Source organism: Vulpes lagopus, chromosome 10 (genome assembly GCF_018345385.1).
Source record: "Vulpes lagopus strain Blue_001 chromosome 10, ASM1834538v1, whole genome shotgun sequence".
Classification (NCBI taxonomy): Eukaryota; Metazoa; Chordata; class Mammalia; order Carnivora; family Canidae; genus Vulpes; species Vulpes lagopus.
The window spans coordinates 99,938,136-99,960,706 of NC_054833.1; the positions used below are offsets into that span (position 1 = coordinate 99,938,136).

Sequence of the window (22,571 nt, forward strand, 5' to 3'; positions counted from 1 at the left end):
AAAAATGACCCACATTTGGGAAGAGATATGGCAAGAAAGAAACTAGAGTTGTGTTAAGCACCCACTCTGCGGCATTTCCATGCAGCATGCAGTCTACAGCTTACACATGGCTTGTAACAGACTTTAAAACTGGCAGGAAGAGCAAGGGTTATCAGCCCATTTTTACGGGGCCAGGAAACTGAGGCTTGCAATTCAAAGTCACCCGTTTGCAATCACTGAAGTTAGGGAAGAATGAACCAAGGTCTTGAAAGACTAGTCTTCTTCCCCTGAACCAAGTGCCCTCCAATCAGGAAGACTGGGCAAGCAGGGTGAAGAAGGGCCTGGGACACCCCTAGGAGTCACCCCTACTCCTGAAGGGGCCAAGCTGTGGCCATGAGCACGGATTCAGGAGAGAGCCAGCTTGAGAGTTGAGTTTTGGCTTTAGCACTTTTGTCTGTATGACCTTATCCAAGCCACTAACCCCTCTCAATGTCATCTGGACAGTGGGGAAATAATAGTTCCTTACAGCACTCAGGATTGCTGCGAGTCTAGATGAGCCGGTGCATGCAAAATGCCCAGGACGATGCCTGGCTCAGGGTAAATGTCAAACTTGAGCCACCATTGTTACTTTGTCGCTTGCCCAGGGCTCCAGAGGCAGCTGCTCACTTGGAGTTTATTAAATGACTAACCAGAGCATGGCACTTTCCTGGCAGCACCACCTCAAACAAGCTAACGGTTTAGTAATCAGAGCTTAGATGGTTGGAGGATCAGAGGATCCAAACACCAGCATGTGTTTATCATTTGTGCTGCTTAGAGCTTCTGTTCCAGAAAGCAGCTCCCACAGATGCCTTTGGAAATGAGTAAAAACAAAGGCAAGAGCAACGGTAAAGCCTGTTCACGTCATGGTGATGGCAAACCAGAGAGGGGCCAGCTCTGGGAGGATGAATTATAAGAGACAGACAGGGCCATACCCTATCCATGCATCCCCAGGTGATAACACAGCTGACTTTTATAGGCTGCCAGGACATGCCCCACAACCTTGCCCTGTACCACCCATGGCATTTTCACAACAACCCCATAGAGGAGGCACCGCTACTATCTCCACTTCACAGATGATCAAAGGGAGCCTAGATTCCTTTCCCAAAGACTCACATCTGTAGCCAATGGAAGGAGGACTTGGCCCTGTTCGGGAGCCTACTCTTAGGCAAAAATTTGTCTCCAGCCCTTTACGGTTCACAAAACATTTTCTCATTTTGAGTGTGTCTGACTTACCATCTGTTGTGTCTTGAATTGCGCTCCCAGGCCCTCATAGAAAATTCATATGTTGAAGTCCTCACTCCCAGGACTTCAGAATGTGACTGTACTTGGAAAGAGGGTCTTTGCAGATGTAACTAGTTAAGATGTTGGAGTAGAGGGAGCCTTATTCCAACAACTGCTGTGCTTCTAAGAAGGGGAGATTTGGAGACAAACTGTCACATAGAGAGTGCCCCATGTGAACACAAAGGCAGACATGTGGTGATATGTCTACAAGCCAAGGAACAACCAAGGATGCTGGTGAAGATTCTTTCGCACAGCCTTCAGAAGGGCCCAACCCTACTGACACCTTGATCTGGAACTTCTGGGCTCCAGAACTGTGAGACAATATATTTCTGTTGTTTCAAGCCATTCAGCCTGTGGTCCTTGGTTCCAGCAGCCCATTTTCAATGGAGGAAAGGGATGCTGAGGGAGGAAAATGCCTCCAGCAGGTGGAAGTAGAGGCAACATCCACAGCATGCCTACCTGCCAACGAGCGACCTTTCTTCACGCATTCTCTGATTTAAATGTGTGCTCTAGTGGTTCAAACGATCTTGGTCTGCCACACGGTTATCTTCGTTATCTGCTTCTAGTGAATAGTTCAGAATCTGTGATTAACACATCAGTACAGATACCTCGGAAAATATTTGAAAACAGTCCTTCTGGTGTTGGCCTTGCAAATGAGACCTATAAAGTGATTGCTCCATCGACTTGGAAAGCAAACAGAAGCAACCAGACATTGCTAGCCTCAGAAGCAGCAGAATTTTGTCTAGGTCTTTTAAAAACACGGTCAAAAGCAGCCTGCGTCGACTCTATCCCTGGCTTACAAGAAACTCCAGTTTTGTGATGTATTTTCAGCCAAACGATAGGCTTGGAGGCGAAAGCAATCATTTTCTTCATCACAGAAATGTATTCATTGCTGAGCTCCCAGAAGGAGTACTTAGCTGTGAATAAACCTAATCCCGAATCCTGCTGTGGTCTCTGGTGGAGACGAAATTGGTTAGAGCCTGGATGGTTAGACACTGCACCAGGCTGGTGGGCACACCTGCCCTGAGGCCCTAGAAATCTTCAGCATGGCGCACCCTGTGTTCTCCTTGCTTCATATTTTGCCTGAGAGTCTCTGGCCCCAAAGATCTCAGTTCTGTGGGGGATACATTTACATCACACTGCAAGAGTAATAGCTAGTGAGCACTTAATTTTTGTCAGGCATTAGGTCATTTAATTCCTCCAATTAGAAACTGGTAGAATATACCATTTTCTCCATGTATCTTTTTTTCCCCCTTTTCCCCATTTTTCATAGGTAACTGTCCATTAACATGTTGATGAAGGAGCAAGCCCAGGGAACCCAAAATCAGAGGTTCATCTCTTGGATTTGGGCGTCATGGCAAGACCATGGGATGTTGAGGATGCTCTTGCAGAAGAGCCAACACCATCCCTGAATCTTGAAAGGGGAGCAGGGACGTCATAGGCTAAGAATGAGGGAAGGGCATGATAAGCAGAAATAAAAGAAAAGCATGAAGACAGGCAAGGGGGCAATAGAGACCCAGGTTCTTGAAGAACCACACAGTCCAGTTGGCAGGAGTGAGGATGGCACACTGGGTGGGGGTGGGAGCTTGCATGTGCTCGGTCTTCCCATCCTCCTCTCAAGGTCTGCCTCTTGGCGTCCCCATCACTTCATGCTCAGCCAGATGCACCTTCTCCCTGTGCTTGGATGTGCCAGCCACCTCCTCTCTCTCAGCGTCCAGGCCTGGGCCTGGGCTATAGCACATGTCTTGGTCACCCCTCCAGCTCTCTCCCTTGGGTTTTATGTCCTGCTTAGGTAACCGTCTGGCTGTTCACTTCTGCTACCTGGCTGCTACCTGAGTGTGGACCCACCGCTTCCCACTTATAAGTGTGTTTTCAAAGCCCAGCCTCTGTGTTTGCTGAATAGATGTTGTCTTAATTCCCAATTGCTGCTGTCACAACCCCCACCCCCACCCCAAACTCAGTAGCTTAACAACACAAATTTATTCTCTTACAGTTCTGTAGGTCAGAAGCCCAAAATGGGTCTCTGCATTAAAATCTGGGTGTCCAGTGAGAATGGAGAAAATTGGGATCCCTGGGTGGCGCAGCAATTTAGCGCCTGCCTTTGGCCCAGGGCGCGATCCTGGAGACCCGGGATCGAATCCCATGTCGGGCTCCCGGTGCATGGAGCCTGCTTCTCCCTCTGCCTGTGTCTCTGCCTCTCTCTCTCTCTCTCTCTCTCTCTCTCTCTCTCTCTGTGTGTGACTATCATAAATAAATTAAAAAAAAAAAAAAAGAGAATGGGGAAAAGTAACAAAGCAGGAAACCACAAATGTTGGAGAGGATGTGGAGAAAGGGGAGCCCTCTTGCACTGTGGGTGGGAATGTGAACTGGTGCAGCCACTCTGGAAAACTGTGTGTGTGAAGGTTCCTCAAAGAGTTAAAAATAGACCTGCCCTACGACCCAGCAATTGCACTGTTGGGGATTTACCCCAAAGATACAGATGCAATGAAACCCTGGGACACCTGCACCCCGATGTTTCTAGCAGCAATGCCCACAATAGCCAAATGTGGAAGGAGCCTCAGTGTCCATCGAAAGATGATGGATAAAGAAGATGTGGTCTATGTATACACTGGAATATTCCTCAGCCATTAGAAATGACAAATACCCACCATTTGCTTCAGTGTGGATGGAACTGGAGGGTATTATGCTGAGTGAAATAAGTCAATCGGAGAAGGACAAACATTATATGGTCTCCTTCATTTGGGGAATATAAAAAATAGTGAAAGGGAATAAAGGGGAAAGGAGAAAGAATGAGTGGGAAATATCAGGGAGGGAGACAGAACATGAGAGACTCCTAACTCTGGGAAACGAACTGGGGGTGGTGGAAGGGGAGGTGGGTGGGGCGTGGGGTGACTGGGTGACGGGCACTGAGGGCAGCACTTGATGGGATGAGCACTGGGTGTTATTCTATATGTTGGCAAATTGAACACCAATAAAAAATAAATTTAAAAAAATAAAAAAATAAAATAAAGAAGCCAGAGAAGAACAATTTTATATTTCAAAAATAAATAAATAAAATAAAATAAAATAAAATAAAATAAAATAAAATAAAATAAAATAAAATAAAATAAAATAAAATCTGGGTGTCTACAGGACTGGTTCCTTCTGGAGGAGAATCAGCCTCCTTGCCATGTCTGGTTTCTGGAGGTGCCTGCATGCCTTGGCTCATAGCACCACATCAAGTCATGTCCTTCCCTCAGCTTCCTTTGTCACATCACCTTCTCTGACTCCGGCTCTCTTGTCTCCCTTTTACAAGGACTCTTGTGATTATGATCACCACACAAATAATCTACAGTAATCTCCTTCCCTCAGAATCCCTAATCACATTTACAAGGTCTCTTCTGCCACATACGGTAACATCTTCAAAGACTTTGGGGATTAGGAAGTGGACATCTGGGCAGCCCGGGTGGCTCAGCGGTTTAACACCGCCTTCAGCCCAGGGCCGGATCCTGGAGACCCGGGATCGAGTCCTGCATCAGGCTCCCTGCATGTAGCCTGCTTCTTCCTCTGCCTGTGTCTCTGCCTCTCTCTCTCTCATTCTGTGTCTCTAAATAAAATCTTTAAAAAAAAAAGGAAGTGGACATCTTGTGGGGCTGTTATTCAGCCCACTACAGATAGATAAGCTAGCCGGAGCTGTGTCTCAATGTGCTGATGTGTTGGGTAGCTCTGAGCAGGGTTGAGGGCAGGTGCATGGGAGGGCTTGTGGGCAGGATGGTCCTGGGATGTTTGAGCTGCAGAAAACACCTGTGACTGGGGCATGCAGGGAGACTGTGCGTGGAAATGGAAATTGAGATTGTGTGTGTGTGCATGTGTGGGGCAGGACTGATTGAATTGAAAAATCTAAGATTCTACTTGAGAGGAAGGGGAACATGAGGTAAAGGAAGAATGAAGTTTAGGGACACAAAGCAGACATAACAGTCGCTTCTGGAGACTCGGTTTCCTTATCTGGAAACTAGAGGAAGGGACCAAGATACATGGATGGTTTCACAAGGTCATGCAGATAGGATTCTCTAAGGATAGAGGCCAGGGATCTGGACTCCCCAAGCTGTACCTCCTCCCATCTCTCCCATTCCCAATTCTATGCAACCCCCCACAATATCACAGCCTTACTGAGATATCATTTGCAAACCATACTGCATGATGCATGATAATGCATATAATGTGTATAATGCAATGGTCTTTAATATAGTCATAGAGTTGTGCAACCACGACCACCAGTAATTTTCGACCATTTTCATCCTCCAAACAGAAGCACCATACCTCTTAGAGGTCCCTTTTCATTTCCCCCCCCAAATCCTCCAGCCCTAGGCAACCACTAGTCTACTTTCTAAACAGCCCTACCCTGGAGCCTGTTCCTCCTGGCTATTTTCAGGGCTTTTGTTCCACTCAATGTGGAATGGGAGGCTTATGCTGGCTGTCAGCCTGTCTTACCCACACGTTCCCTTCCTGACCCTCTGCATCCAGACTTCTGCCCTCATCATCCTACAGAGAGGGCTTTCTGAAAGGTTAGCATGACCCAGAGTCAAATCCAAAGGCTTTTGCTCTATGTGCTTCCTGACTTGTCAGCAGCAGCCGACACTAATGACCTGTCAGACCGTGGTAGTCCCCATGCCACTGCCGTCTATGGACACCTCATCTTTTGCCTGCTGTCGTGAAGGCCGGGGGATTCTGGGTCTCAGGACTTAGCCCTCTTCCCTCTGCAGCAAAGAAGTGACACGGACTCGAGAACCGATCTGTCTTGGTGTGATTGCCATCGTGGACACATACCAGCCGTGTGACCTGGGGCACCTTACTTCATCACTAATCCCATTTCCTTACTTGTGCCACAGTGATAGTAACACTACCCACCCCTTGAGGTTATTGTGGGGATGAAATGAGTTAATTAAAGGAAAGTGTTTGGTACATGTAGACACGCGATGCCAAGTGTTTGTTAATGTGATTATTTTGCTTATTCTTTTGTTCAGTGAGTTTACTCATTGCCATTTTTTCAATAACTTCTCTGCATCAGACTTCACTGGGCTTCAAATTTTCATTAAATTCAACATAAGCAGGAGATTTGGACAAGTATAGCTTCCCAAAAGCCTCACATTTGTAACCTGGAGGATGGGGATAATGGCAGCTGGGTCTCAGGGCTTGGGGCAGTCCAAATGATTTAATACATGCAGAACACTTAGAACAAAGTCCGGCACACAGTGAATCCTCTGGAAATGGCAGCAGTAGCCGCAGCAGTAGTCACAGCACCAGTCATGACCCTCCTCTCGCATCTCCATGTGATTGGGGGTTTGAATTGTGGACATCTCCACCTGCATGTTCTCCCATCGCCCTTCAACCATAACTAAGTTCATCAGATTTTTTCATGGTAGTATCTACCACTGCTGAGTAAAAATGGTGTTTTCCAGCACCCCACTCCTCGTCTCCTAGATAATAAGACCCTTGGTCATCTCTGACTCTTGCTTCTCTTTTATTTTCAATTTCCATCCCTTCCAGTGACCCCAACTCACTTATTCTTCCCATTCCACTGCCCTCACTTTTGCCTGGGGCTCACCTACCCCTATTTCAAAAACTGCAGTGACTTCCGGGCCAGACGAGCTGCCCCCAATCCATCCTCCAAACCAACGCGCCCATGATACAGCACACATTGCCTGCTTTGGGATGATGTCTTTAAAATACCCTCCCTACCCCCAAATGTGTCTCAAAAGGAGCTTCTAAATCTTTAAAGATAGTCCATGCCGCCAGCTGCCATCTGCCATAATTAAGTGGGATTTTTCATGGTTTCTCCTTGAATCTTTGCCTCCTTAGCTTGAGTTTAGACAACTGTTTCCAATGCCTGGCTTCATCTTCTGTTAACTTCCCAGTCTGGTGTTGGAGTCGAAGCCTGCCATTCTTTCACACTGACAATCACACCCCCACCCGATCTTGTGTCTTGGGTCATTCCACCTTTGGTTGCTGGTTTCAACATTAAACTGTCTCTTACCAAGTTACCCTCCTGCTCCAGGACAGATAAGTGTCCCTATCAAGCTCAGCATTGTATTTTTTTTCTTCATTAATTCTTTTAGGCAGACCTATCTCTGTATAGGTTTTGTGATAGCTTTGTGATGGCATAGGATGACAGACACACATGTAATTAAACCATGACTATTAACAAGAAGGGGAAAATGCAGGGAAAATATAATGAGGGCTTAGGGGCACTTAAATAAATGACTACATTTGGATAGCAAAGAGAGATACACAAGGAAGGGCATAATTAATATAATTTGCTAAAAGGTAATCATGCCAGATTGCTAGGGAGGAAAATTTTTTCCTACTTTCAAATAGAAGGATGACATCATCTCAAAGATCAGCTCCAGCAGGATTTCTGTAATGACAGGCACGTTCTTCTATCTCTGCATGGTCTAATACGGTAACCACCAGCCATGTGTGGCTATTGACCACTAGAAATGCGCCTAGTACCCCTAAGGAACGGAATCTCTAATTTGACTTAATTAACTTACATTTAAATAGCCACATGTGGCTAGTGGTATCAAACTGCAGAGTGCAAACACAGACGATTATGTAAATAATATTGTAAAATGCTACAGACCGTGCCTTTAATAGAAGACTTTGAAACTGCCAAGATCTCCATGCAACCCTGTATCATTTTCCTGGGGCTGCCATAATAGAATACCATAGACTGGCGGCTTAAACAGAGATTTATTTTCTCACAATTCTGGAGGCTGGGAGTCCCCGATGAAGGTGCCGACAGGGGTGGTTATACTCTGGGGCCTCTCTCCTGCCCCTGCAGATGGCCATCTTCTCATCATGTCTTGACATGGTCTCTCCATATGTCCTAATCTTCTGCTCTTAGAAGGGTACCAGTCAGACTGGATTAGGGCCCACCCCAAGGCCTCATTTTAACTTAATTAATTCTTTAAAGGCCCTATCTCTAAATATAATTCCATTCTGAAGTACTGAAATTAGGGCTTCCACATATGAATGTGTAAGGGTATGCAGTTCGGCTCATAACAGAGTCGACCCTGTGCTATGAAATGGCAGATGGGAAAGGCATTTTTAATTAGAGGCCACACCTACATATTCCAGGTGTATCATCCTAGTGTCCCACTTGGGACCAGGATGGGCTTCTAGGAATTGAAAGGATCAGATGGTAACATGCTCCTTAGACCATGCTCTCCAAGAGCGATCACCTCACCTAGAACATCAGTCCTACTTCTCTGCTTGGCAGTGAAGGCCTCCAGGATGTGACTCCATGACCAAACCTACCTTCCTCTTCTCCTTAGGCAGCCACCTCTGCTGTGTTTCACTCAGACCTCTCACCCCACCTACCACCTACTCTTGCTTTGGAGATTTTTCATTGTCCCTGCTGCTTAGAATGCCTTGTTTTTGCTTTTTTTTTTTTTTTTAAGATTTTATTTATTGTCTGAGAGAGAGAGCAGGAGTACAAGAAGGGGGAGGCAGAGGAGAAGCAGACTCTCCGCTGAGCAGGGAGGCTGACTTGGGACTCAGTCCCAGGACCCTGGGATCATGACCTGAGCCACCCAGGTGCCCCTGAAAGCCTTGTTTTTTTAACCCAACATCATCCAAGGAATTTGTATCCTTCTGATCTCACCTAAGCCCCATCTCATTTTTGGAGCCACTTCTGAGCATTCATTCTTACTTAACAGTAGTCTCTCTAGTTTTTAACCCCATGACTGACACCTTGGTGTTGTCTCAGAAACTAAGTCACAAACATAAGGATCAGGGAATCCTAAAATAGTACTAGCACACAGTAGGTCTCAATAAAGTCACTCCTGCTGGTTGACAAATACAAGTATTTTTCATTCCCACCTCTGAATTGTTTGGAAAGATGAGCTTTTCTCTGACTTAATGTATAGCTACACATTTAATATCTAGAGGCAAACCTGAAGCCGGAGTGTATCTCTGCCTCAAGTATTAAATTTACAATAAAGTCAAAGACAGATGGCTAAAAAGAAACACTAAATTGTTTCTGAAATTATTAAATCTTCTAGTCTGAGGGCTCAGAGAGCCCAAGAGAATTTTCTTTTAATCCCTATGGGCTTTATATTCCATTGATGAAGTTACAGAGCTGGCCTGAAAAGCAATTTTGTGAAATCGTTTACCAAAGGGGAGGGGAAAAATCATTACAGTCATCCTTCTGAGGTTCGCAAGTAATAAGCATGCTCTATTCTCCTCAAGCCCAGAAGAGCCGCGTGGGCTTGATAAATAACCGAGTCTGTCCCAACTGCAGCTCTAAACAGATGTCTGTAAATATTGTAGAAAAGAACCCCCAGAAAGTCGGTGGGTGTTACTGACGAGTGACTGTAGATGTTTTTGTTGGCAAACAGGCAACATCCTCTGTGGATGACTAGCCTGCTACAGGAAATTGTAATTCCTTTGTTATCCTAGTCACTATCTTAACCAATATGGCTTCTTTTAAAGCAGTGTTTCTCAACTAATGGATGCTTTGCCCTTCTTCCCTCTCCCATCTGGGGGACATTTGACAATGTCTAGTGATATTTTTTATTGTCAAATAAAAAATGCTGGCAGGGAGGGGTGCTGCTGGCATCAAGTGGACAGAAACCACTTGATGCTTTAGATGCTGCTAAACATCCTACAAGGCATAGGGCAACCCTACTCCCAGCAAAGGATGATTTGGCCAAAATGTCAATTGGGCCCAAGTCATCTTAAATAATACCTTGTTTTAGTATGTCTTGTTCATTCATTCAACAGGCATTTATTGTTGAACAGAGACAATACCCAAGTAATCCTATTTCTGTGTATTGCTGGATTCATCAATTCACTCATATAATGCGTGTTTATTGAGCATTGACTCCATGCCAGGCACTGGGATCTTGGAATGGCACAGTCGGGGTCTTTCCTCATCTGAGGTTTATTTCCTAGTGGAGGGAGACTAGAGTCTCCACAAGCCAACAGACCAACTAGATAATTTCAACTAATGGTAAATACAATGTAGATTGTGGAGCAGGGTAAAAAGGGGGAGAATACCTGGGTGGGTGGTTGTGCAGGAAGCTACTTTGAGAAGGGGCTTTGGGAAGGCCTCTTTCTATAGGTCTCATTGAAGTTGATAGACGAATTGGTAGAAGGAAGCAGCTCTGTGAAAATCTGGAGAAGGAGTGTTCAAAATACCCCTATTCACACAGGTTTGGGTAGTTTCAGTACCAGGGACACGCGTGCCACTGAAACTCAGATGGAGGAGGTGAGGTGGACAGTGTAAAGATAGATGGTAAGTGGGGCAGGAGTTGTACAGTCCAGGAAAGAATTCAGACTGTATCTCAGGTGCAGTGGGAAGTCATGGCGGGATTTTAAGCAGGGTGGACGTGTCTGGGTTAGGTAGTGAAAAGTCCACTTGGGCTTCTGGGTGGAGAATGCGCTGTAGAGGGGCAAGATGGAAGCGAGGAGCCAGTCAGGAGCTCACTGCAGGAGGGAGGCCAGCTCAGGCCACAGTGCCATGAGTAGAAAGGAGGGCAGGTGGGTGTATTTGGGAAGCATTTGGAATAAAGTTCCTGGACTTGCCTGGATAGGACCCATTACTCAGTCCATTGCCAACTGCCAGCCTGAGCTACCCATCTCTGGTCAGTGAGCATCCTGAGAGCCTTTGCTCTGCATCCTCGGCTTAGCCCACCCTGTTAACTCCCACCTGCACAGGAGTTCCACAGTCCCCCTGCCTTACATGAGCAGATCTTCCCTAATAAAAGCCGGGTTTACGTTGGTGACCCCTCTCATTCCTTGGTCAGGTTGAGAGCTTTCCTGGATATCAGACTTCTACAGCTGGAGCCTGGGATGCAGCCTTAAAATTTTTGCTTCTTCCTTGATGGATAATACCCTTGGGGGTCCCAAATGTGGCAGCTTTTGATCATGACCTGTTAGCAGCCTCCCATGGGACTTAGACTAAAATCCAGATTTCTATCCAGCCCCTGCTCACCTAGTCAGGCACTCCTTTAAAAATTTTTTTTAATTTAAATTCAATTTAATGAACATATACTGTATTACTAGTTTCAGGGGTAGAATTCCGTAATTCATTAGTTTCATACAACACCCAGTACTCATTACATCAAGTCCCCTCCTTAATGCCCATCCCCCAGTTACCCATTCCCCTACCAACCTCCCCTCTAGCAGTCCTCGGTTTGTTCTTTAGAGTTAAGAGTCTCTTATGGCTTATCTTCCTCTCCGATTTCCTCTTATTTTATATTTCCTTCCCTTCCCCTATGTTCATGTTTTTGTTTCTTAAACTCCACATACAAGTCAAATCATACATTTGTCTTTTTTCTGACTTATTTCACTTAGTGTAACACCATCTAGTTCCATCCATGTCATTGCAAAGAGCAAGATTTCATTCTTCTTGATGGCTGAGTAATATTCCAGTGGTGTGTGTGTGTGTGTGTGTGTGTGTGTGTGTGTGTGTATACCGCCCCCCCCCCCCACCATGTCTTTATCCATTCATCTGTTGATGGACATCTGGGCTCTTCCCGTAATTTGGCTATTATAGACATTGCTCCTATAAACATTGGGGTGCATGTGCTCTTTCGAATCACTATGTTTGTGTCCTTTGGATAAATACCATTCCCACATTTGCTCACACCAACCTATTGAAAGGGGCCACATAATCCATCCCTCTAATCCTTGTCCTTTTACTTTTGTGGGCCTCTGCCTTGCAGGGGCACTTTTTTTGTAGCTTTCTGCCTCTTTCATGTCCCAGAGCAAATGATACCTAACGTTTCTTGTCTGAAGTCACTCAACAGCATGTATTTCCAAGGAGTACAATACCACCCCTCAAAGGGATTGAAATTGATTCTTGGAAGATGAAAAAAATCTTACTCTTCTAATCTGTAAAGCACAGACATACATGCAGGACATAAACAGCAGGGCAGCTAGCTAGATGATAGGTAGGTAGCTAAATTGATACAGAGGGATGGATAGTATATCCATGGTATTAGAATATCATAGAGGGGCTTCATCAGGAAAAGAAGTCTAAAAAGTCTCCTGAGAGGGCAGATAATAAGGAAAAAGAGGTTGAAAATCAATGGTCTAGGGAAACCATCTCCCTGTTCCACTTACTTGCCAACATATACCCTAATTTAAATTTTTTCAGGAACTTCAGAAAATTGACAAATACCTTGCTTATTTTTGTCTCCTTCCCAGTATTTTCTGGGCTTCCCCCATCCCTCTAAATGTAAGCTCCATGAAACTCAGGTATCTTGGCTGTCTGGTCACCACTATGTCTCCAGCATGTGCACAGTGCTGGGTATACAGTAATTATTCAATATATATTTGTGACCAATGAATACCATTGTGACCAAGGAATGATTTCAAATACTAGAATAAGGACTCACCAGGCCAATTGGACCCCTTCTGGATTTCAGCTCTTACTTAAATGCTTCCAGATTTGTTGGGTCCTTTGGAACACTGAGTTTAAGTATAAGCCCTCTTCTTTGTCCCATAGTCAAGTCCATCTCTTAGCCCTGGTCTTGACTACCTCCAGTTTTCTCTCCTCTCTGACCACTGAGAACCAGTAACCATGTAGTCCAGGCCTCCTCGATGCCACTGAGATACCACAGTGAATACGGAACAGATGTCTGACTCGGTAAATTAAAATCATTTTTGAGGAAAGCATAACAGTAGGCTAACCATCTTGGAAATTACAAAGCAAAGGAATGCACGATTATTGGATTTAACAAGAAGGCGGATCACAGTGAACATCTGCAAAAGAAAAAAGACTGGAAGGACAGCAAACCCAAAATGTCAGCAATGTTATCTCTGGAATGTAGACTTGCAGTTTATTTTCTCCTTATGCTTCTGTTCTTAATTTAGGACTTTCCTACAATAAGCATGTATTTCTTTTATTAGAAGACACAAGGGTTTTAGTGGTTGGGTTTTTTTTAAAGACCATCCAGGATACTGCAGTATCAGAGAGGCATATACAGGTGCACCCCTGGTCCGTGCATCCAAGACCAGTTCTACTTGGTTACATGGGGACCCCCACAAAGCTTTTTGTAGGGCGATTTCTGTGCTTAGGGGAGCCATTTGATCTCAGCTAACCTAGTTCATTAGGCAAATAGCACCAGCTTTATTGCCAGGACAACACATACTATCCATTCCACAGCACATTATGTTTGTTAGCTTTTTCAGGGATGTGTGTGACTCCCAAAAGTACAAAAAATTTCTTGTATTGCAAGGCACTCACCCATGCAAAATGCAAAGACCAAATAAACACAAAACACATTCCCATATTTTTAAAGATATTTCTCAGGGGCTTCATGGCTCCCGGAAGCTAAAGGCCTGACTTAGGAAGATTTCCTACTGAAATGTCTCTTGAAACCTAGGCTGTACCTCTTTATTTTCTCCCAGCAGGTAGCCACCAAGACTGGCCACCCATATGCCCAGAACTTCCCTGGTCCTGGAGGATTTTCTAGACCCTGCCTCCTCCTAGCACATCCTACCTGCACCAATGCAGACAGTTCATGCTTCAATATCCTTAAAGATTCATTAGGGATTCTTGATTTTTTCATGGTCAAAGGAACACTTTCAAATGCTAGAACTTTTGGTAGATCAATTAATACACTCTGATGAATACTAGATCCAACAATTCATTAATAATTACAATGCCCATTGTGACAGCTAATAGCATCTCATCTCCAGGGGTCTCTAAGCATTGGGGTTTAGCACACAAAACATATCAGCTCTGAGTCATTTCTGACCCCACCTTAATGTCATATGCCCACAAGGTGATATTATAAATGATGCTGCAGTAATATTCATGCCCTCTAAGAACCCAGGTGGATCGTCCACACCCATGAAAACCTGGTGGCCTGAGAAGGGGTCATAGTACAAGTGGTAGTTTGAGGCACAAAGTTTGAAAATCACTATGGAACTGAGAATATTTCTCATATCCAAAGCACGATTCTAGAGGACAACAACTTTTAGGACTCTCATTTAAAAGAACAAGCCCGGAGAATAATATTCGAATAAAAGATTGTATCTGGCTGCCCAGATCTTCTTGGAGTAAAAAGAGATTATTTGCTGGGGGTGGTGAATCATTCTTACCTCCTCTAGGGCCCAAAGGGAGTCTACCACAGGCTTGATCTTCTTCTGGTTGTAGAGCCCAATGAGTTTGTCCACCACTCCTCGAATGAGGCCTGCACGGCCCTGTTTGAAGAGCAGATTTAGGAGGGAAAATCCCGCGATGACTTTGTTCTCTTCATAGAGCTTGATGGGGTTCACCTTCTCGACCTGCCACCACTGGAGGGAGAGCAGGTGTCAGTTAGAGGGAGCCTAAGCCAGCCCTGTCCACAGCACTGCAGGCAGAGGAGGGGGCTGCTATAGTGGGGTGGGTTCCAGCTGGCCCAGGGGTGGTCCTTGTTGGGGTATTTTTTTAAAGCAGCTATTTAGCTGGCAGAGCTATAAGTGCCTGGTGATGCTCATGAGCAAAGCATGAGCTCTAGGTGGAAGTGAGAAACAGACTTCCTGAAAACAGCTACTAGGACACATGTCATGGGACCATTGAGGCGTGGGGCTGGTACTGTTAGCTCTGGAGCCAAATCCTGGCTCTCACTTGTGCTCTCTCTTTTTCTGTGTGTTTCATATCCCTTGGCTACGGATAGTGGCTGGGTATTTCCTCAGGTTTCTGGGAGAATTTAGCGTATGAATGGTGATGGCAGTGACCTGGTTGGGGCAGGAGCAGGGTGGCAGAGAAGTCTATCAAGTGTGATGGGGACTCAGTGGGATGATGATTCAACCACAAGAGCAGCTTTCCTAGGGGGGATGATGGCACAGCTGGAGAAGTGGGTGGGAATCCACGAGGAAAAGAGCGAGGGAACATAAAATAGGCAGGAGGAACAGCATGATGTGGCGGCGAAGCCATAGCATTGGGACTAAGCCAGAGGTTCTTATCTGAGGTAAGTTTTACTTCCCATGGGACAGGTGATAACATTTGAGGACGTTTTTGTTGTGGTGACTGGAAGGCAGAGGAATCTACTCCATCTATTGGGTAGAAGCCAGGGGATGCTGGTAAACATCCTATAGTACACAGGACCAGAATTTAGAAACCCCAAGTTCCAATTTCTAGAGGGCTCCAGAAGGGAAATGTGATGGGCGCTTAGGAACATTGGTAATGTTTATATTATTGGTGTGTTTATTTACACCGTGTCTCTTTCCTGAATTGTGGGAGCTCACAAAAGATTTTGATTTTTTTTTAAGTGGGAAAATCATATGGTCAGGAAAATCAGTGTGAGAAAAACAAGTCAAAAGCAAGGATAAGATTCATGCACAAAATTTTTTACTAATGCACATTCCCTGAGGGCCTGGAGGCCAGCTCCAAGAGACACATGTATTTGGCCATGGACTGGCTTCCCGTAAAAACAAAGTAGAGATATGATTAATGACTCGTTTCATGGTGCATCTGCGGTGTCTCAGTAAATGTTTGTGAAACGGATGCTTGCTAAATCTGCAATTCCTGCATAGTTGTGGTTAAGTGAGTTCTAGAGCCAAGTGTCTGGTTTTAAATCCCAGTTCTGCCACTTACTAGCTGTGCAATTTTAGGCGAGTCACTTAACCTCTCTAGGCTGTGTTTCCCTCCTGCACCTCATGGGGTCATCATGAGGATTAAATGTGTTAATATACAGAAAGTTCTTGGAACAGTGTCTGACCCAGAGTAGGTTTTCTATAAATATAAAATATTTCCCTTATCTTTGACTTAGTGAGTAGGAGCTCTGAAATTGGAGTCAGATTGCTCTCTAAGCGCTAACCACTGTTAACCATTGCTATAGTCTAAAAGCAAATAGCATGTTTGATAAAGAGTGAGTACAAGCTCTGCAAGAGCTTTAAGGTGGAACATAATTAGGATATCTGAGTGAGAAATTCTTGTATAGTTCTAAGTATGGCTTTAATTTCTAAGCCTTTCTTCAATAGGTAGACGAAAATTCCTTTCTAGAACCTTCTAGAACAATGTCATCATTCCACTCCTTAGCATGCCCTATCTTCATTTTGCTTCTAAATGACCAACTAACATTGGACCAGGTCTCAGAAAGGAAATAGTCTTTGTTCTTGACCTCCAACTATATAGCATTCTTGTAATTGGTACCCCTGTTTCAGGCAGGAGAATCTCAACCTCCATCCTGGCCATGTTTCTATGAGTGCTGTCATTGAACCTGGGCACACTGCAATTATTTCATTAACACTGTGTGTTGTGATTGTGCGTTTAGGGGAGAAAGGGAAAACACTTCTTACAATTGCATGTAATTTGGGATCAATCTGGTTACCCACAGCAGGCTGTCAGCGTCACGTTAATTACAGCCACAGCAACAAAACAGCTGTGAGTGGCACAAAGCCTATCTTCAGGGGACTTGCTCCAGACAGCATCCTTCATTACATGCCATTCTTGCTCCCTTACAGATTCTTTTGTTGCAATGATCTTGACTTAAACTCTGAAGTTTAAGGGCAAAAACAGGCCCTTAATTCTACTGTAACAGGGCAGGCAGTACTAATAATTCGAGAATCAGGGAATGTTTAAGGGTAAAGCCAGCCAATGCTGGCACTTAGGGGGCATATGAATGCCCCATAGTGCCACACTTAGAATGATTTCTATGGCTTTCCCTGGCCACCTATGCAAAATGCCTCCACCCCATTCTGCATCTTCTTTTTAATCCTTTTCAGAGTTCTTATGACCACTTAGAATAATCATCTTATTAATATGTCTTTCTTATTTCAGTTTGTCTCCCTCATTAGAATGTAAGAGTCACAAGGGGCTAAAATGTGCCCATCTCATTCACTGCAATCCCCTGGTGTCTTGCACACATGGCAGGTGCTCAGAAGATGCTTGTAAAGCAAATGAACCAATGAGTGCTGCACTGGCTGCTAAGGCAGTTGAGAGGAGAGGATACAAGAGCAAACTCTCTCATAAGAAGTAGCAATTCTCTATTGAGGGGGCATGGCTAAAAACTGAAGTTCTAGCCCAAATGAGCTTAATTCTAGCAAGTGTTGTTCTAGGTAGGAATATAGATCTGAGTAGGTTTGAATACCCAGGGATGTGGTTTCTCAATCGCAAAGTAAACACTGCATTCAGAGCATGATTATTTAAGCTAGTGGTTCACAAATTTGCCTATGTCTAAAATCACCCTGGGGACTCACTAAAATTGTGGGATCCCATTTGTATCTCCAGCTCAGTAGAATGGTGATACGGAAAAATCTTAAGTACCCCCAGAGGACCTGGTCAAAAGAGGCCACACTCACAGTGGGTTTCTCCATGAAGCAAATAAAATGCACTAATGTAAGTTTATTTTTAACCAATGATGAAAAACACAAGAACTTAAACAATCTCTGCTGAAATCAAAATGCTTTTGTGATTTTCTCAAACGTTCCCACCTCTCCACTTCATTTAGACAAAGCAGCCGAAGTATATACACAGTCTTGCCCATGTGTAGTGTGCAAGGCAGGAATACACAGGCTTTATTGAAAATGAATGATGCAGATGAAGAACAAAGAAGATTTAGGTGCTTAGTCAATGTCTTTAGTTGGAAGAGTTCACAACATGCAAGTCACTGCATTACCACAGTACATTTGACATGTATGGATACTTACTGATTTTGCAAAGCTAAAGAAGCTCTTGGTCTCTCCAGTCACCATGTTGGATGAACCTGTAAATGGAGGATTCCCAAATCAAGCTATTGCTAATGAAAACCAACATCTCTTGCTATACATGGAAGAATGGCAGTTGTTTGGTCCAGAACTGCCCAACTCAGCCTTGGAAAAATGAGGGAAATGGAGGGAGTGATGACATCAAGTTGACTTAATTTTAGCCAAGTGTCCCTGGATCAAAGAGAAAGTAGTATTTCTCAAGGTGACCACGTCATTATTTTGGAAAATTGGGCATGTAGCAAAAATGTGATTTACATTCTAATACAATGATGAATTGCTTAAAATATTGGTTCTGTTCTTCAAGATTGGGAAGTGAAATTCTATGTGAGCCTAATTCATGGTTTGAATTTGATTTCTTAACAAGTAAGGAGCTTGGGGCTCTGATATGGGCTGGACACTTACGTGGCAGGGAGAGATGCGACTGCACTAGAATTTAGATGAATGAAAAAATGGCGAACAGGAGAGCAGGTGAGGGTGAAAATAGGTTCAGGAGCCAGGGAAGTGATATGATGAACATACTAACTCCAAAGATATCTGAGCAGAGAGGTCAAAACCATTTGAGACAAATAGTGTGAGAAACTGAGCTTTGCTAATGGAAACAAACAACATTCAGAAAGAAGATGGGAAATGGTGTTAGGAAGATTTCCTAAGATTCTCTTTCAGAGAGAAAAGACTCCCTTGTGTGGTTCTTAGGAATGTGGAGGGGATGAGAGACCTCTTAACAAATCAGATGTCATATTGGTGCCTTTTCAGTGACGTCCTTGCCTTGTCTCCAGAGATTGGGAATAAGCTCTTAGAGAACCATTACTTAATGAAAAAACAATGTACATTTTAAACTTCATTGTTTGGCCTGGGTAGACTAGTTATTTAATCACTGGCCTGCTTTTATGGGGTGACTACCACCAAGCATCATGGTACCAGGTTTTGGTTCCTTAGTAATCAGTGTAATCAGTTAGATACTTGCAAGGTGATAAAATTGTACTCTGCCAAATGCATCATGGAAGTGGGGCAAAAATAGAACTGGTGAATAAGTAAGAAAGAATAAACTGGCCATCGAACATTTAACTCCCAGGTTAGTTCTGTCCAATATCCCCCATTGTGCAGACACAGCTTCTGTTATCAACAGTAATAGTTAAAGAATTATGAACCCACTTGTAAGGACTTTCAGATACTATTGAAGATACCAGAACACTCCAGCAACGGGAGGCTTATTCCCTCTCTTTCTGTCATAATAACAATGACAAAAAGATGCTTGAATATTTATATCTTTCAAATATCTCTTTTATAAGTTTCTCAGGGAATAGCAGGGAAATGAAATTTTATTTCTGAGTTATACAGTGCTAAGTCTCAATTTTCTATGGGATCTATGGGACAGAACTGCCAAAAATCTCAAATGTTGGCTAACCCCAGTATCATTTGGCTTTGGAATATGATATCTGGCTTCAGATAGGCTTTTTTGACTTTGTAGAGAGACTAATGTTTAAATTGGTTTACAAGCATATTACAGAGGAGAGGAAGAAGATGAGGAGGCGGCTCTGAAGTCTTCTGCTTGAGAAAATCTCCCAGATATCTTTGATAAATCCCCTCAGATTTAAGAGCATACCAGGGACTGAAAAAGCAAAGGTGTGCTTTAACCACCCAGAGCTTCTTTGTGATTTGGGACATACAGGGGTAGTTTCAAATTTGAGAGTTGTATTTTGCAACATCATCTCCACTAGGGAAGAATGGCCCTTAAAACCTGCATATCGTAGCCACCCCTCTCATCCTATTGTGGGTCCTTCATTCCTCCATTTTTTAAATTTCCTTTGAAGCCATTAATATTTCCCACCTGTGCCACCTTCTGTGGGCCAAATCAATGACTGCACTGGCTTGGTCTTTACCCCTTTTGGAATGAGAAGTACTCACAGGGGCAATAGGGCAGTAGACACATATGCTACTTTTATAATTGAAAATAACTAATGGCAATAGCAGTATTATGGAAAACACTAAAAAATTAAGCCCTCCCAGGGCTCCTGGGTGACTCAGTTGGTTGAGTGTCTGACTCCTGATTTCGGCTCAGGTCATGATCTCATGGGTTGTGAGATCAAGCCTCGTGCTAGGCTCTGTGCTCAGTGAGGAGTCTACTTGAAGGTTCTCTCCCTCTGCCCCCCTCTCTCTCAAATAAATCTTTAAAAAAATTAAGCCCTTTCAATCTCATTACCCCAACATATCAACACATTTCATTCATCAGAGCCTTTGTGAGCATATGGACAGTGCTCCCTGTTGCAGACCATCCTCACTTCTCTTTAACACTTACCATATAAAATGTAGGTTCCCAGTGGTTTGAGAAGGCTGAGACCTTTTCCAGTGTTATCCCCACAGAGGCAATCCAAAACAATGTCCACTCCTTCAGCCGAGATTCTAAATGGTGTGAAGACAAAGTAAGATACTGTTACCTGTTAGGGACCAAACTTGATTACTCTCCCTTCCTGTGTCATGCTGTTTACTCCCAGAATCAGGAAGAGCAAGGGCTCTGGGAGTAGCCATAAATAGGACAGCAAAGGGGTGCCTGGGTGGCTTAGTCAGTTCGGTTAGGCATCTGCCTTCAGCTCAGGTCATGATTCCAGGGTCCTGGGATGGAGCCCCACATCAGGTTCCCTGCTTGGCGGTGAGCCTGCTTCTCTCTCTCCCTCTGCTTCTCCCTCCCGCTCTGCTACTCCCCCTGCTTGTGCACATGTGTGCTGGCTCTCTCTCTCTCTCTCAAATAAATAAATCTTTTTTAAAAATTTGAATTTGTATCTAGCCACCTCACACTGATTCTCTGAGCCTTAGCTTTCTCCTTTGTAAAGTGGAGTGAGCATGTCTTCTTGTGCTGAGGATGAAGAAGGTGACAGATGAAATGTGTGGCCCATTGCCAGCCATACAACAGTCACTCCGCAAGTGAGTCACTCAACAAGTCTGATCTGTGGAGCTTAGGTTATGGGCTAGACTCTGTCCAAGGTGCTGGAGACAGAGCCGGGGGCGGGGGGGGGGGGGGGGGCAAAACTAACATGCTCCTGTCTTCTTGCGGCTTCCAGTCTAGCAGGGACTAGCTTTCCTCACTCTCTCTCTCCATCCTCAGTGCCATAAAGGCACAGTAATGTAACTCACAAACTTGTATTCATTCAATCTCTAGGTTCAATCTAAAATGGAATCTTTGAGGAAGAGGGTTAAATAGATAGGACCTTGGAGCCCCTGGGTGGCTTAGTTGGTTAAGCAGCTGACTTTTGGTTTTGGTTCAAGTCATGATCTCAGGGTCCTGGGATTGGGCCCCCAAGTTGGGTTCTGCACTCAGTAGGGAGTGTGCTTGTGGATTCTCTCTCTCCCTCTCCCTCTGCCCCTCCTCCCCTAAAATAAAGAAATATTTAAAAATACATAGGATCGTCTTATAACAATAGAAGGTTCCAGAGTATAACCACATTTGTATTGTATTAAGTAGACAAAATATTTTTTGATCCCTTCTTCCATTAATTTATTTATACATTCATTGATTCACCTACTTACTCATGCATTTAACAAACATACACTGGGCTTCCACTGTTTTTTTTTAAATTTTTTTTTAATTTTTATTTATTTATGATAGTCACAGAGAGAGAGAGAGAGAGGCAGAGACACAGGCAGAGGGAGAAGCAGGCTCCATGCACCGTGGGCTTCCACTGTTAAAAGATATTATGCAGAAGGGAGCTGTAAACAGGAAGGTTCTGGGGATTGTAGGGGAGCTATTATTCAGGCCCCCAGGGCTCCCAGTTGTGGTTAGGCCTTGTTCTGCTAAGATAAGAATAGCATTTCCCCTGATTTGTGAGTTTGCAGGATCATCTTGTCTTAGCACACTGCTCAACATTTCTACCTCCAACCTCATCCCCAAACCAAGTTCAGCCATTGCAGCTCATGTGGACAGCTAGATCCTGTTTTCAGAAGTAGGAAATTCTGCATGTGCATTTTTAGAGATCAGACACTAAGTCAACTGCCCCATGACCCAAGACAGCTGAGTCATGACTTTCAAAAGCTGAGTCATGACCTTCAAAAGCTCCAAAATCCAGGCATTACAAAGACTCATCAAAAAATTATCAGCTTTGCTTTTGCCTGATAGGATCCTTATCTGTAAAGGTGTATCTATTCAAGTTCCACCTATAAATTCAGAACCAGGGAGTTAGGCCAGTGGATCTAAACCCTTCAAGAACATCAGAATCTCCGGGAGGCTCATTAAAAGAGATTGCAGTTTGCCCTCCCTCCCCCTCTTCTCCTAGCTTCTGATTCACTTGGTTTGAGGTGGGCCCCGAAGATGTGCATTTCTAACAGGTTCCCAGGAGATACTGATGCTGCTGATTCTGGCTCTACACTCTGAGAACCACTGGTCTAAGCCAGCTACTCAGGAGCCAAACTGGCATTATTTCTTATATTAATAATTAATTTGTCGATTAAATATTTGGCACTGCACTTGGCACTGGAGACACAGTGGTGAGCCCAAACAGCTTTGATTTCTCCCCTTTTAGAACTTTTATTAGGTAGATGTTAAACCCACGATTACACGAATAAAAATTAAATTAAAATGCATGGTGTCTAGTGCCACA

At 44.2% G+C, this 22,571-nt stretch overlaps 1 protein-coding gene across 1 annotated transcript in view; it reads right to left on the bottom strand.

Annotated features, from left to right (window-relative positions):
• Positions 1-22,571, bottom strand: part of VAT1L (vesicle amine transport 1 like) — a 146,365-nt gene that overhangs the window by 53,599 nt on the left and 70,195 nt on the right. The window contains exons 5-7 of the mRNA XM_041770257.1: positions 20,279-20,382; positions 17,926-17,981; positions 14,395-14,589 (exon numbers count right to left, since the gene is read on the bottom strand). Coding sequence (XP_041626191.1) covers positions 14,395-14,589; positions 17,926-17,981; positions 20,279-20,382 — 355 coding nt within the window. The remainder of the gene's footprint in view (positions 1-14,394; positions 14,590-17,925; positions 17,982-20,278; positions 20,383-22,571) is intronic.